At 44.4% G+C, this 17,179-nt stretch overlaps 1 protein-coding gene across 1 annotated transcript in view; it reads left to right on the top strand.

Moving 5' to 3' along the window:
- Positions 1 to 17,179, top strand: part of ROS1 (ROS proto-oncogene 1, receptor tyrosine kinase) — a 480,047-nt gene that overhangs the window by 296,403 nt on the left and 166,465 nt on the right. The window contains exons 26-30 of the mRNA XM_075340023.1: positions 11,990 to 12,134; positions 12,251 to 12,480; positions 12,581 to 12,754; positions 12,848 to 13,019; positions 15,803 to 15,920. Of these exons, the coding sequence (XP_075196138.1) occupies positions 11,990 to 12,134; positions 12,251 to 12,480; positions 12,581 to 12,754; positions 12,848 to 13,019; positions 15,803 to 15,920 (839 nt within the window). The remainder of the gene's footprint in view (positions 1 to 11,989; positions 12,135 to 12,250; positions 12,481 to 12,580; positions 12,755 to 12,847; positions 13,020 to 15,802; positions 15,921 to 17,179) is intronic.

Here is a 17,179-nt window from a genome sequence, read left to right on the forward strand (position 1 = left end):
CAGTCTCCAGATCCGAATGGCGTCTAACTCGGTTCAGGCTACTATTAGTTTCATAGCCACACAGCTCTGTATCCTCCACCAAACCTTCAAGTTGCCAACCTCTCCTTTTCCAACTGGGAGCACGGTGGACACTGACTGCTGATGGGGATATATACCTTTCTCTTTCTTTTCTTATTAATTTTCGTTATATAGCGGTCACAGATTATATTCCACTTTATCCAAATCTGCCAGTCCCACTGTAACAGATGTTGTTTCTTCAGCAAATGTTACAGTTGCTTAACCACCAAATCCACGGACCAAAACTTTTTTCCCCTTTCCAACACACCTGTTCCCCTTTCCAACAGCATCTGTCCTTTTTCAACTCATTTTGGGATATGACCAAAAGTGCAACTGTGCAGGGACACTCAACGCCATCTCAGCACAGCAGCCATCCCTCGGTCCCTCCGATGTGGACAAGTAAAAGACCATTTCCTCCTATCCATGACAAAGCGTTGAGATTCACTCTGTGCAGCACTGGTGTTTAGTGGACAAGTAGATCTAAGATTGCGTACCACATTCTGCAGATACTCCTGTATACGTGCGTCTATTTCTATGGCAGGAATTAGTTTGCCAAATTTTGTCTTGTACCGGGGATCTAACAGTGTGGCAACCCAGTATTCAGGATTAGTTCAAATTCATACAATCCGAGGGTCATGTAGGTAGTGCAGCAAGAAGGCGCTCATGTGTCTTGTGCATCCAGGAGGACCAAGTCCTTGGTGTGTTGGTGGCAGAGAGGTGAGAATCGTGCATCCTTCCTCTGCCCTCTACCCACAACCTCGCACAACCGAAATGTGAGCAAGCTCTCACTCATCTGCTGAGTCTTCCATGCCCATCGCCAGTTCGTCCTCCATTTCTTCATGGGCTCCTGCACTTTCATCAACACTTTTTGCTGATACTATGCGCCCTTGTTAATCCCTCTCCCTCACCATGAATGCCGCATAGGTGCCGCTGACCATCTGGACCTCGTAGATCTTGTTATCCCTTCCGCATATGACTCCTCCTGTACTTCCTCCCCTTCCTCTTGTCCCAACACCTGACTCAGAATAATAATTACAGTGTGCTCCATCATGTAGATGACCAGAATTGTCACGCTGAGAATGACATTGCCAGTGCTAAACATCTTCGTCGACATTTCAAAACTGTGTAGCAGGGTGCATAGGTCCTTGATCTGACACCACTCCAGCAGCGTGATCTGCACCACCTCTGGATCAAGTTATCCCAGGCTATATGTCTTACCGTATTTCAGCAGGGCTCTGCGGTGCTGCCACACACGCTGCAACATGTGCAGATTCCAATTCCTGCGTGTCGAAACATCGCATTTACGGCGTTTAACTGCCAGACCCTAAGACTTCCGGAGTGATGAAAGTTGTTGAGCTGCTGTGTGCGCACGATGGAAGTGAGCACATAGCGAGCGTGCCCACTGCACAAGGCCATGTAGGCCGTGATGGTGTTTTAAAAATTGCTGGCGAATTCGGTTCAACACGTGAGCCCTAAAAGGCACGTGTGTCACATTGCCCTGAGGATGGCCCGCAGCCAGGTTTGCATCATTGCCGCACACGGCTGTTAAGTCACCAACGTAGTCCGCTCCGTCAATTTGTACTCCGGTTGCCAGGTGACAACGTGTTCCTTTCATGAATAGTGCTGATGATGTGAGAGTAGTCGATGCCAGCGGCGCAGGTGGACGCAGGTTATGCTCACCCACTGGGCTGCATTACCTTGACAGATGCAGAATCTCTGGCTGAATGTAGCTGGTGGGTATCTCACAGATGAAATACCATCATTCAGCTACAACCAATGGGAAGACACCACACCCTTTTTTATGCCCATCCTGTCTGCAGACCACTGCCAGACATAGCTATGAACCTCTGGTTAATTTTACCCCCAGTTCAGTTTTATGATTTTGTGTGCTTGTTACCGGACTACTTTTCCTGCTTGCTGTTTATGTACCTTGTTGGCCGATACGCATTTCAACTCTGCTTGTTTTCTGATTCTTTCCTGGCCGTCCCATTCTGTTCCTGTTCCTCAATTAATGTTTTGACCCTGCCTGACTACTATTCTCTGTAATAGCGGTGTGACTCACATTTCCCATACATTTCAAAGTAAAGCTTTGACCGCCTGATGGCATTGAGCTCTGCTGCCAGCATAGTAAGGAGGTGTGTGGTAGTCCTTGTGCGCAGTTGCAAGGAAGGGTGGCCTGACCACACAGGGTTTGCGCCAAGGTAGAGGACCCACACGAGGTTGAAGAGGCAGAAGCAGTGTATTAACTTCTACATACAGAACAAGGATTGAAACAACTCGTGGGGACGGCAAGACTTGTACAGCAGACCCTTCTCCATCTCTCACCATAGTTTGCCAGTGCCCAGTCAGTGACATGTAATGACCCTGTCTATGCTTACTGGTCCAAGTATCTGTGTTGAAATGCACCCTGTCGCACACAGATTTTCTCAAGGAAGTGGTGATGTTGTGTGCGACATGCTGGTGTAGCGCGGGCATGCTTTTCTTGGAGAAGCAGTGGTGATTGGGCATGTGGTACTGGGGCACAGCGACAGACATAAGGTCTGTAAAATCCTGTGTGTCCACTACGCGTAAAGGCAGCATTTCGGTAGCCAACAGCATACAGAGGGATAGAGTCAACCACTTAGCTTTGTCATGGGTCGCAGTAAGTGGCCTTTTATTTGACCACATCTGAGGGAAAGAGATCTGGCTGCTGTCTGTAGACGGTGTTGAGTAGGGTGTCCCTGGAAAAATGCAGGTTTGTGAGAAAAGTGCAGGCGGAGACATGATGTTGCCTTCATCTTGCCTTCAGATCTGTTCATCTTGTATCATTTTTAAAAAACACATCAAGCAAGGGTTACTCCAAGCGGAGTCTACCTTTTTTCCCAACATTGGGCACACAGACACCCCATCAGTGGCAGCACTTGTGCCCTAGTTGCAAACAGGATGTTTTGATTTGCATCAAGCACATTCCAAATCCACAAGCATTTACTCTCCCCAGGCTGACACAGGGGTAGTAAATTCCTTCTGGATCCATGACTTGTTCATTTTGATGAACGTCAGTGTGTCCACATTGTCACTGGACAGACGCGTGCGCTTATCTGTCAGCACACACCCAGCAGCACTGAAGAAGACACGTTCAGAGACAACGCTGGCAGCTGCACACGACAAAATCTCCAAGGCGTAACTGGAGAGCTCTGTCAATTTTTCTAGATTTGAAGCCCAAAAGGAGCAAGGCTCCATTTGCAAAGTCATTGCATCGATGTTCATTTGGAGATACTCCTGTATCATCCTCTCCATCCGTTGACTATGTGTCAGACTTGTTGTCTCTGGTGGCCTTGCAAAGGAGGGTCTAAAAAAATTATGAAAATATTCCATAAAATTGCTGTTACCAGCACCAGATACGGTCCTACTGGTACGGGTAGACTGTTGAAGATGACGATGCCGTCCCATGTTTGTCAAGTTACAACTGGGAGAATCACTCCCTTCACCTGCACGGTTGTTTGGTGTAAAAGCCGAGCTAAGATCGAGTAACAGCTTATGCTGATACTCCAGCATACGTGCGTCCCTTTCTATGGGTGGAATTATGTCACAAAATTTGGACTTGTCCCGGGGATCTAATAGTGTGGCAAGCCAGTAGTCATCATCACTTCTAATTTTGACAATCCGAGGGTCATGTTGGAGGTAGTGCAACAAGAAGGCACTCATGTGTCTTGCGCAGCCATGCGGACCAAGTCCACGCTGTGTTTGTGGCATAGAGGTGCTAACCGTTCTTTCTTCCTCTGACATCTCCCCCCAACCTCTTTCAACTGAATTTTGACCAAGGTCTCCCTCATCCGCTGAGTCTTCCATGTCCATGGACAGTTCGTCCTCCATATCTTCATGTCCTCCTGCACCTTCCTCAACATCTCGCCTGCTACCATGCGCCCTTGTTGATCCCTGTCCCCCATGGTCCCATGCCTGCCGCGTTGGTGATGATGAACGTCTGGACCTTGGTGATGTTGTTGTGTCTTGCGCATATGAATCCTCCTGTAGTTCCTCCCCTTCCTGTTGTCCCACCCCCTGACTCCGAATAGTGTTTAGCGTGTGCTCCAGCATGTAAATGACTGTAATCGTCATGCTGATAATGGCATTGTCAGCGCTAAACATATTCGTCGCCATGTCGAAACTGTGCAGAACGGTGCATAGGTCCTTGATCTGAGATCACTCCATCAGGGTGATCTGCCCCACTTCTGCATCTCGTTGGCCCAGGCTATACATCATGACGTATTGCACCAGGGCTCGCCGGTGCTGCCACAGTCGCTGTAACATGTGGAGAGTTGAATTCCAGCGTGTCGCCACATCGCATTTCAGGCGATGAACCGGCAGGCCGAAAGACTTCTGGAGCGATGCAAGTCGCTCAGCTGCGGCGGTTGAACGGCGGAAGTGAGCACTGCAGACAGTTTACGTGCCCTGGTCAGAAGGCCATCTAGGCCGGGATAGTGTGTTAAAAATTGCTGGACAACAAGGTTCAACACGTGAGCCATACAAGGCACGTGTGTCACCTTGCCCAGGCGAAGGGCCGCACCCAGGTTTGCAGCATTGTCGCACACGGCCTTACCAGGCTGCAGGTTGAGTGGAGACAACCATTTATTAAACTCGGACCGCAGAGCTGACCACAACTCCTCAGCTGTGTGACTCTTATTCCCAAGACATGTCAAGCTAAAGACCGCCTGATGCCGTTGCGCTCTGCTGCCAGCATAGTAATGAGGGGTGCGTGATTCCTTCTGCGCAGTGAGAACGCTGGTGGCCTGACCAGGCAGGCTTGGGGCGGAGGTGGAGGACCCAGATGAGGTGGAGGATGCAGAAGCAGTGGCGGAACTTGGACAGACAGAGGATTGACACACAAGTCGTGGGGACGGCAAGACTTGTGCAGCAGACCCTTCACCATCTATCAACATAGTTACCCAGTGCCCAGTCAGCGACATGTAACGTCCCTGTCCATGCTTACTGGTCCAAGTATCGGTGGTGAAATGCACCCGTTCACACACAGAGTTTCTCAAGGAAGCGGTGATGTTGTGTGCGACATGCTGGTGTAGCGCGGGCACACCTTTCTTAGAGAAGTAGTGGCGACTAGGCATCTGGTACTGGGGCACAGCGACAGACATAAGGTCTCTAAAATCCTGTGTGTCCACTAGGCGGAAAGGCAGCATTTCGGTAGCCAACAGCTTACAGAGGGATAGAGTCAACCTCTTAGCTTTGTCATGGGTCGGAGGAAGTGGCCTTTTATTTGACCACATCTGAGGGACAGAGATCTGGCTGCTGTGTGTAGACGGTGTTGAGTAGGGTGTCCCTGGAAAAATGCAGGTTTGTGAGGAAAGTGCAGGCGGAGACATGATGTTGCCTTCATCCAACGTAGGTGCTATCGATGTCTGAGAGAGCTGTACACACTCACTTGTTTCCCCTTCCAAACCAACTGACGACCTACCAAGCAAACTGCCTGTTGCGGTTACAGTGGTGGAAGTTTTGCGTGGAAAAACAGGTGTGACAGCTGTCCCCACAGTCCTAGAAGATGAAGAGCGCGCGGATGCACTGGAAGGGGCGGGCGGTGGATGGTTCGCTCCGCTAGGCCGCATTGCAGCACAGTGAGCTTCCCACCGGGACCTATGATATTTATTCATGTGACGATTCATGGAAGAAGTTGTCAAACTGCTGAGGTTTTGACCTCTACTAAGAGAATCATGACAAATTTTACATATCACATGATTTGGGCGATCTTTTTCTATGTCAAAAAAGGAACAGGCTAGGCAAGGCTTAGAGGCCATGCGACCTGTTGATGCACCCCGAATAATGCTCATAGGCAGAGTGGTGGCTGAGGATGCAGTTGTAGACGTGCTACCAGTGCTCCGACTCTGTCCAGGAAGGCGCAAGGTAATTTCGTCGTCGGTTGCATCCTCCTCCACCGCCTCTGTTGACCTCCTCGAGTGCCTGACTGGGGGTTGACAGTAGGTGGGATCTAGAACTTCATCATCAATTGTTGTGTTTGCACTCCCCTCCCCCTCAGACCGAGCCTCTTCTTGCCCTGACCGAATATTTAAGTTGTCATCCCAATCGGGTATCTGCGTCTCATCTTCATCAGTATGTTCCTCATTGCCTATAACCACAGTTGTTGGAAAGGCAGCATTTTGGTAGCCAACAGTTTGCATTTTATGAAAGTCAACCTCCAAGCCATGTCATGCCCTTCTAAAAGCATGTATAACACAGCGAGGGGACTCCAACCACAGTCTCCCTCGTTTCCACTCACTGGGCCACACACACCCCACTTGACTGGCATCGGTTGAGCTCCCTTTTGAAAAAGAAAAAGATGCTTTGCATGAAGCACTCTCAAAAATACGCGTGCCTTTCCCGTCCCCTGGCTGACCCAGGGGAAGAAAAGTCCTCTGAGAGCCATGACTTGTTCATCTTGGTTCTTTTAGAGACACAGCGAGGGGACTCCAACCACAGTCTCCCTGGTTGCCACTCACTGGGCCACACACACCCCACTTGACTGGCATCGGTTGAGCTCCCTTTTGAAAAAGAAAAAGATGCTTTGCATGAAGCACTCTCAAAAATACGCGTGCCTTTCCCGTCCCCTGGCTGACCCAGGGGAAGAAAAGTCCTCTGAGAGCCATGACTTGTTCATCTTGGTTCTTTTAGAGACACAGCGAGGGGACTCCAACCACAGTCTCCCTCGTTTCCACTAACTGGGCCACACACACCCCACTTGACTGGCATCGGTTGAGCCCCCTTTTGAAAAAGAAAAAGATGCTTTGCATGAAGCACTCTCAAAAATACGCGTGCCTTTCCCGTCCCCTGGCTGACCCAGGGGAAGAAAAGTCCTCTGAGAGCCATGATTTGTTCATTTTGGGTCTTTTAGAAACACAGCGAGGGGACTCCAACCACAGTCTCCTTCGTTGCCACTCACTGGGCCACACACACCCCACTTGACTGGCATCGGTTGAGCTCCCTTTTGAAAAAGAAAAAGATGCTTTGCATGAAGCACTCTCAAAAATACGCGTGCCTTTCCCGTCCCCTGGCTGACCCAGGGGAAGAAAAGTCCTCTGAGAGCCATGACTTGTTCATCTTGGTTCTTTTAGAGACACAGCGAGGGGACTCCAACCACAGTCTCCCTCGTTTCCACTCACTGGGCCACACACACCCCACTTGACTGGCATCGGTTGAGCTCCCTTTTGAAAAAGAAAAAGATGCTTTGCATGAAGCACTCTCAAAAATACGCGTGCCTTTCCCGTCCCCTGGCTGACCCAGGGGAAGAAAAGTCCTCTGAGAGCCATGATTTGTTCATCTTGGTTCTTTTAGAGACACAGCGAGGGGACTCCAACCACAGTCTCCCTCGTTTCCACTCACTGGGCCACACACACCCCACTTGACTGGCATCGGTTGAGCTCCCTTTTGAAAAAGAAAAAGATGCTTTGCATGAAGCACTCTCAAAAATACGCGTGCCTTTCCCGTCCCCTGTCTGACCCAGGGGAAGAAAAGTCCTCTGAGAACCATGACTTGTTCATCTTGGTTCTTTTAGAGACACAGCGAGGGGACTCCAACCACAGTCTCCCTCGTTTCCACTCACTGGGCCACACACACCCCACTTGACTGGCATCGGTTGAGCTCCCTTTTGAAAAAGAAAAAGATGCTTTGCATGAAGCACTCTCAAAAATACGCGTGCCTTTCCCGTCCCCTGGCTGACCCAGGGGAAGAAAAGTCCTCTGAGAGCCATGACTTGTTCATCTTGGTTCTTTTAGAGACACAGCGAGGGGACTCCAACCACAGTCTCCCTCGTTGCCACTCACTGGGCCACACACACCCCACTTGACTGGCATCGGTTGAGCTCCCTTTTGAAAAAGAAAAAGATGCTTTGCATGAAGCACTCTCAAAAATACGCGTGCCTTTCCCGTCCCCTGGCTGACCCAGGGGAAGAAAAGTCCTCTGAGAGCCATGACTTGTTCATCTTGGTTCTTTTAGAGACACAGCGAGGGGACTCCAACCACAGTCTCCCTCGTTTCCACTCACTGGGCCACACACACCCCACTTGACTGGCATCGGTTGAGCTCCCTTTTGAAAAAGAAAAAGATGCTTTGCATGAAGCACTCTCAAAAATACGCGTGCCTTTCCCGTCCCCTGGCTGACCCAGGGGAAGAAAAGTCCTCTGAGAGCCATGTCCACATTGTCAGTGGACAGACACGTGTGCTTATCTGCCAGCAGACCCACAGCAGCACTGAAGACAGGTTCCGAGAGAACGCTGGCTGCAGGACACGACAAGATCCCCAAGACGTACGTGGCGAGCTCAGGCAATTTATCAAGATTGGAAGCCAAGAATGAGCAGGGCTCAAGTTGCACATTAATGGAATCGATGTTTCCTTGCATATACTCATATATCTGTGTGTCCTCCTCTTTTTCCTTGTCCAGCTCTTTTGTTTTCGCATGAGTATATGTCCTTGTCACTTTCCCATGTGTTGTGAGTTGTTTGTGACCTTTTGGACACCTTTGAGGGTGTTTTCTAGGTGTTTTTCTGTGTTTGTGATTGCCTGCCATTGTTTCCTATGCAGTTCGAGTTCGGTTCGTCGAACGTTCGACGAACCGAACTCGAACGGGAGGTCCGTTCGGCGAACCAACCTCGAGCCGAACCGCGACCGGTTCGCTCATCTCTACTCAAGAGGAGATAACTATAAAGAGTTGGTGGTAAAACTCCTCAAAACATATAAGAATCTTGCTGTCACATGTCCTTAAGAAATTAATTCTTACATCCACTTCTAGACTTACCGTACTTCCACCAAACTGCGGAGCAATGAGCGGTGAGCAGGATGAGAGATTTCACAAAGATATTGCTTCTATGGAGAAAATATATCAAGGAAAACAGACTCAATCAATGGTTTCAGATTACTGTTGGACAATTGTAAGATGTAGGAGAATAAGAGATAAGCAAAAAAGAGTTGTCACTGAATGAGGAGCAAATTTTGAAGTGTTATTTCTTTAACAGTTTATAATTCACAATAGTGTTTAGACATGTTTTAGTTATATGCATTGTTGCTAAGTTTCCTCTAAAGAAATATCATAAAATTCTCATAATAAGATATTCTGCTTCTTTTTATTTACAAAAAATTGTAATCTTTCAAACTACTGAAACATAATGCTCTAATTATATGTAGCAGTAAAAGGAAAACTCTTTATCATTGAAACAAGAGCCAACTAAAAATCTTCATTTGAATTCAGGAGGTCAAAATCATTAAGTAATGGCTCATTTCATAACTGAACCTGACACCTTTTGAAAATATGTAAAACAGTGTTGTTATCTAGTCAAGGTCAGGAGAAAACAGTTGCCCCTAAATAAGAAAATAATCTCTTACATTAGTGGTTATTTAAAAGTGAATGTATAATCAGAAAACATTAACTAAATTAAGTTTTAAATTACATAAAGTTTTAATACATTTTTGAAAAAGTATTTCATTTTGCATATCACTAACTACCGGTATATATAAAAAAAATAATCTTAAATTTAGCAATTTTCACCTTGACCATTAGGCCAGATATTTGAGACATGCTACTTTTTTGTACAGATGACCTTTCAGTAGTCTGATCATCATCACATGATCACAATGACAGCTCTATACATAGTAGATAACACAGAATGCAGTATTAACAATAGGAGATGTTATAATTATAGCTCCCCTCCAACATTTTTATACAGTGACCTTTACTCAGATTAGAGCATGTCCCCTTTATACTATTTACAAAGTCTATATAATCAAATAGAGTCCTATTTAGTCTACTGTTGCTATTATCCATGTCAAAAAGAAAAACTAGAAGTCTTATTTTAGTTCTAGTGGTCTGTATGAAAATTATGGACTTTCTTTTATTAAAAAATTACCGGTACTTTTTATTAAAAAAATATACTTAACTTGATTATAAAAATAGATCATTTTCTGATGCCAAATTTCCTTTAATGCAATTGCATTGACCCATATAAATATAAATATATTACTTATATTTATTTGTGAGATGAAACAAAACATGGTAATTTTTCAAACGGAATGAAAAAATTGCTCCTGTGTCTACAGTCATAGCTAAAAGTTCTGATAATGACAAATTTGGGGTTTCACAAAATTTGCTGCTTCAGTAATTTTTTTATCTTTCACTCAGATCTTTCTATGGTTACTGAAGTACAATTATCAGCATTTTAAAGTTTTTTTTTATAGATATTGACAAATACATAATGTAAGAACTCAAAAACCTGCAGTTTTTTGGCCATATATCTAAAATGTCAGTGTTTTGCTCACTTAAGGGCGCTTTACACGCTACAATAAATCTTACGATGTGTCGGCGGGGTCACGTCGTAAGTGACGCACATCCGGCATCGTAAGTATGATTGTAGCGTGTAAAACCTCCGTGCAATTGCGATTGAACGAAAATCCGTTCATCGAATGCACGTCGTTTATTTCTCAAAGATTGAACGTGCGGTTGTGCAATGTTTCCGAGGCAGCACACATCGCAGTGTGTGGCACCCCGGGAACATTGAACGACAGCTTACCTCCGTCCGCGGCTCCCGCCGACAATGCGGAAGGAAGGAGGTGGGTGGGATGTTTACATCCCACTCATCTCCGCCCCTCCGCTTCTATTGGCCGGCTGCCACGTGACGTCGCTGTGACTCCGAACGTCCCTCCCACTCCAGGAAGTGGATGTTCGCCGCCCACAGCGAGGTCGCATGGACAGGTAAGTACGTGTGACAGCTTTTAATCGATTGTGCGGCACGGTCAAAAAATTGAACGTGCCGCACATACAATGGGTGCGAGTCACATCGCATACGATATCGTATGCGAAATTGAAAGGTGTAAAGCAGGCTTTAGTTATCACTTTCCCTTGGATATAGTGCTCCATCATGCTGCAAATGGCATTGTTCATCAACAAATTGCTTCTGGACATTGGGAGAAGTTGCTCTTGGAGGATGTTTAGATACCATTCTGTTTTCTTAGCAGTGTTCTTGGACAACATTGTAAGTAAATCCACTACCTTCGATCTGAATGATCTCAGGAAATTTTACTGTTGGCATGATGCAGGATATAAGGTCTGCAGCTCAATCCCAGTACTTCCTGTGGACGTTCAGCCTGTCCCTGATGATTTTTTTGATAAGAGAATTCTTGGCTGCCCTATTTGATACTGGGCCAGCCTCCAAAAACCTTAACTATGCATGCCTATGCCCTGACACCTGCCTCCTACCGTTCAGGAGCAAGCTTTGCACTGTTGTTGAACAGCTCCCAAAGGTAAATTCTCTTTAGGGATACTTGCTGGACTTTCTGGTTCCACTGAAACCTTCTTCACAACAGTTGAACCTTTATTTGAATTTTTTGATGATCCAATAAAAGTTTGATTTAGGGGCAATGTCCTTAAGTTTTAATCCCTTTTACAAAGTAATGATGACTACATGTTTACTTGGAGAAAACAGAAAAAAGACATTGATATCAAATACCAGCCCCCTTTAAAGCAACCGTTTGCTCTTATAATTCAATCAACATGACAGAGCAAAGTCAGCTACCTTGTCCTCATTAACACTTTTTTCTGAGCTAACAAGATATCTGAAACTACATAAGCACCTTATTTTGCAGCAGGGATGCAAATTTCTGGAAATTGTTATTAAGTTAATTTTCGTAACATGGAATAACTGCAATTTTTTGCCATTCATCTGATCTATTCATCTTGCTATTATAAAATCTGAATAAGCAACCTTTGTGAAAACCAAAAATTGTTTCAGGCTAAAACTTTTAATGGCCACGACTGAACACTTTTCTATTATATACTTGCTACAATATGCAAAATAAATTGCGTTTGTTCGTTTATTTGTATATAAGAAGGGAAACAAGGATATGGGAACCTTGTATCTTAAAGTTTAATATGCATGTGTTTATGTTAACGTGATATCATTCCTCTGTAGGAATTTCAGGAGCTGATAGCAACCATCTCTGATTTACAGCCATTCTCCTACTATACATTTGAAGTCAGTGTGAGAAACTATTACATATTTCTGCTCGATCAACAACCAACAGGAGTGACAGTGACTGGAAAGACAGCTTATGGTGGTAAGTCATCAATGTATTTCGAATTATAGCTCATTTTCTTGGGAATTGATCTAAGTATATCAGCAGCAAGTTTACCAATTTGATCTGAGTCTACTATGTCTGGTATATTTCTTTAGTGCCTGGACCAGCAACTATTATGAATTTGACCATTTTATCAGATTCCTTGGTCAATATAACTTGGACAGAGCTTTCCAAGCCAAATGGACCCAATGATATCATTCGATATCAGATAAAAGCCAACAGTTTGAGAAGTCCTGCTTCTCCATTGAGAAAAGATGCTTTTCCAAATGAGATCCTATCATGGTCTTTAAATAATCTTGAAGCAGGAACTGATTATGAGTTTCAGGTACAGTGAATTTCCTTATTTGTGGATCTATCTATCTATCTATCCCTCTATCTATCTATCTTTCGTAAAGTTCAGCCATTTGTATTGTCCTATTCTGTAGGTCCTTGCATTTCACCCAGATGAGGCCTGGTATTCGCAGAGTAGTGTTGTGCATGGCAGAACATTTAATGCACCATCTGCTCCACACAACATTGTTCCAGGTAATGTAAGTTTAGTACTAGAATGGAAAGCGCCAGAAGAATCCATAAAAGAACTCAGGTTTCAGCTAAAAGAGGTAAATGTTTGGATATAGATAGTATATGTTTCTTGTATGATGTCCAGCTTGTTATTAGTCCGTTGATTTTTATATTTCATATATTTTCACTAGTTACCAGGGCACAATTTGTATAAACCAACACACCAAGAGTGCACTAAGGGTTCAGTCTACATCTGCCTACTTTTGGGAGTTGTGCCAAATACAATCTATCAAGTACAAGCCGTGGTTCTTTTTTTGACTGGAGCCCAGAGCATTTCACATCCCACAAACTTCAAGACATTAGGTTTGGACTTTTATGATTTGTAATATAGTTATCAATGTCTCAGTCCTAGGCACATTTTGGTTGTTGCCTCTTTAAAGTCTAATACAAAGTTAAAACTGATGAACCTGTGCATTGCAATTGTTGTTATCTAATATCTTTGTTATATGCAACTTTTAATTTTTTTTTTAAAATCTCGCTTTTCATGCTCTATTATGGAACATTTTGCATAAATGACTCACTATTTAACAAAAGAATTAGAGTTATAATGGAAAATTGTGCTTGGACTTCAAAGACAAGTAAAATTGGTCTTTTAGTGTATGCTTATATGTACAGATATATGGTATGATGTGGACTTGACATTTTTTGGAACACAAATTCTCAAGGTTTGTTTACTGAGTAGATAAATATGGAAAAGGAGAAATGATTTACACAAAAGACCATATGTCCTTGTAGCTGAAAAATAATTTCTGTTTATAAATGCAGAATTAATATTTATTTAACCCCTTACACTGTATCTACGATAATCAATAATCTCCAATCAAAAAAGGGGGTGTTTCAATGTATGACATAAATTGAAATTTAACTTACAAAATAACTTTTATTGAGTACTATTAAAATATTCACCTATAGTGCCCTATGTAGAGCACCACTAACAATAAAGTTGTGCCGTGCATACCTTATCATGTATATAAATTGCACGTGTTTTTAGCAGCACGTCAGCCAAGCTACATCCTGTCTTAGATCAATGTCCTAAACATCTAAATTGGCCTAGCCAATGTAGGTAATAGCGAGACAAAAATAATAATAATTCTCTGTCTGCACTTTATAATAGCAAAAAAGTGTGCAGTATGCAATCTAAGTGCCCGTAAACAGTGTGCTATTCCCTACGCGTTTCCTCAATTATTTTTAGACTTTTATGGATGTAACGATATCATACAGTATGTGTAGGTTTTTTTTTAGGTATCTTTCATTTTAACTGGGGGGTAAGGGGTGATGAAACATTTTTAAGATTTCCGATTTTTCATATTTTTTAAAGCTTTTTTTTACCTTCTACTCTATTTATTAGTCCCCTTAAAGCACCAATCCAGTTTTTTTCCAGCTCAGGAGTGGCGCTTTAAATGCAAGCCTGTGTTATATACTCACTTTCCAGCGCCTTCACCTTTTACCAACTATTGACTGTAATTTGTGACTGACTGGAAGTCAGAAGATACATGACGAGCTCCCAATGCATCTCTATCAGAGCCAGACTGAGGCAAGAACAAGGCTGTCATAGAGATGCACTGATTTATGACCTCTAGCATACTCCTTGAAACCCATGTGTGCTTTGTTAGGTCACATAACGTTGGAGATGGACCGGAGCAGCAGCGATAGAATGTGAAGCTGATGGAAGGGCAATACAAGGGGCATTGGACTTACACTGATGAGCAAACAAAATGTTACCAATAATTTGAACTTTTGACTTTCAGAATTCAGGCAGCGTTAAAAGCCAAAGGTGAATTTACAAAATAATTAAAATAAAAATTTTGATTTTTACTAGCAAAACAGTTACAATGCAGTGACATGACATGACAAGAATCTTCATAACTAATCACATAATAATTGCAAGTCAAATTTATGTAATAGTGTCACAGTGTGACTGCAGTATAGCGAGGGACAGGTGGCTTCTATGCTGTCCCTCACGCTAGGGGACCCCACCCTATCCTTAACCTCAGGGTTACCACTAATGGTGGAGGTGCCCGAGTCCCATGCCTTGCTATTCTAATCTGCTACCCCCTCCCTCCCAGTGAAGGAAAGGTTAGGAGTGTGAAGGCAACACAGATTAAGACAGTCAGGGGAAAACTAAAACTGAGAAACACTACATGCTCACAGGAACAAAGAGTAATAAACTAGGGAAAAAAGCAAAAACACGTTTGCAGCAACAAAAACACAACAAGGGTTATCACCATAACTACTCACAGCAATAATGCACAACAACCAATAAGTTTGGATCATAGCCCCTCACCAGACCAGTATAGGTAAACTATTGCCGGCATTAATGGAATAGTCCAGCCAGCATATATAGGAGGAGAGCGAATGTGACTGGCTCTACCACAGAATGTGATCAAGGGAAATTAACAAGCAGCCCAGCAGAGATTGACTCTTGCTAGCTTGCCTATGTCTGTGGGTCGATGCACAAGTTTGCCTGCCCTGATCACAAATTAGCAGGCAGAGTGCCAGAATCTGTAGTTATTCACAGATCATGACGGTGCCATGACAGTTGGTGATGCCTGCAAAAATCTCCTTGTGACAATGAGATAGCCAAGATGTATGTCTAGAAAATGAAGGTAGTCTCACCTTCTAAGCTTTAGTGGAAGATAAGATATGGAGTCTGAATGTCAAAAGTTCAAAACATTGTTAACCTTTTGCTTGTCAGTGTAGATTTAAAGCACCACTCCAGCGGTGCAATAAAAAACTGCTGGAATGGTGCATTAAGGAACCTGGACTTGCAATCATCTATTTGCTTGTACTATACAGAGAAATTCCACATATAGTAAAAATCATAGTCTCCTTTGAAGCCCAACCACAAGCTGGGTTTCAAAGGAGCTCTGTGATGATAGGCACAGAGGTCTTCAACAACCCCTGCCAGCTGTCATGGCAAAACATCCCACCACGAGGCCCCGATGCGCAGATAATGATGTGCTCACATGCTGGCGCACTGTTAATGCCACTATCTGAGTTTGACAGTGGTATTTAACAGGCTAACAGTCATGGGAGAAGAGCTTAGAAGAGGATTTAATCACAATATTAAATGTGTTCTATTTCAGCTGGTGTTCCTACCAAACCAGGAATTCCACAAAAAGTGCCTGGAGATGACAATACCATCCAGTGGAAAATTGCTCAAGATAATGGTAGTAACCTCACATATAATATACTAGAGTACAGGTAAGTAAAGCACTATGGCTGTTTTCCTTTTTCCTTTGTTAATCAAATTTTTTGGAACAGTAAGTACATTTCTGTATAGGAGGAAAATGTCCATATTCCTAAACAGGATAATTACAATGACAGATCATATATACTCATTGAACAAGCTTTGTATTAATTTATGATGATAACGAATGACTACTAGTGATGAGCGAGCATGCTTGTTACTACTCGGTACTCGCACGAGTATCACTGTACTCGGTCTACTCGGCGGGGACCGAGTAATCTCGCGATACTCGTGCTGTACTCGTGGTCTTCATTTCTGCATGTTGGCGCTCCTTTGAGAGCCAGCCCTCATGCAGGGATTGGCTGGCAGACCACTGCAATGCCACAGCCCTGTTAGTTGTGGAATTGCAGTGATTGGCCGGCCTGCACAGCGTGACCGAGCCTTTATACCGGCCGGCGCGCTGTGCTCTGCTCACAGCTATCCAGACAGTGAGTGCAGGGAGAGTGTCGCTGATTCAGGGAAAGCTTTGCGGCCCTTTATAGCTTTTTCAGTTGCAGGGCTGCAAACAGTGTGACCAAAAGTCCTTCTCAGGACTATTCTAGTTGTATACAGGCAGGCAGGGTATAGCCAGGTCGGAGTACAGTAGCAGAGTCCTTCTCAGGACTATTGTTGCTATATACAGGCAGGGTATAGCCAGGTCTGAATACAGGCTAGTGACCAGAAGAGTCCTTGTCAGGACTATTGTACCAGTATACATACAGGCAGGCAGGCAGGCAGGGTAGTGGTGACCGTATACCAGCCTTCATCATATCTGGGGCTGGTGTACACAGTGTAAAACAGTCCAGATAGTGTCTGACTTGTCTGTAATTGTCGCTCCCCAAAAAAACCTGTTAGGTTCTTATTGCGTCCGTGCTTGGTTTTTAAAACCGCACGTGTGTGCCTGTTGGTGGCAGCGTACAGGTGCACTTGTGTGCAATTTCCACAAACTTTGATATAACGCACAAGTAGTGAATATACACGTCAGCAGTGCACAGCATTGCAAAATGCGCAAGGGCATTGGAAAGGAACAAGGAAGTGGACGTGATGGTGGTGCAGGCAGAGGCCGAGGTCGTGGGCAAGCTCTAATTTCGCCACAACAAAGGGCCACATCTAGTCGCTCGCACGTCCTGTCCCAAATTCTTGGGGACCGCAGTAGTACACCGCTCTTGAACCAAGACCAGTGTCAACAGGTTGTTAGTTGGATAGCAGATAATGCTTCCAGTCAGATTGGCAC

The sequence above is a fragment of the Anomaloglossus baeobatrachus genome, chromosome 3, assembly GCF_048569485.1.
Source record: "Anomaloglossus baeobatrachus isolate aAnoBae1 chromosome 3, aAnoBae1.hap1, whole genome shotgun sequence".
Taxonomy (NCBI): domain Eukaryota; kingdom Metazoa; phylum Chordata; class Amphibia; order Anura; family Aromobatidae; genus Anomaloglossus; species Anomaloglossus baeobatrachus.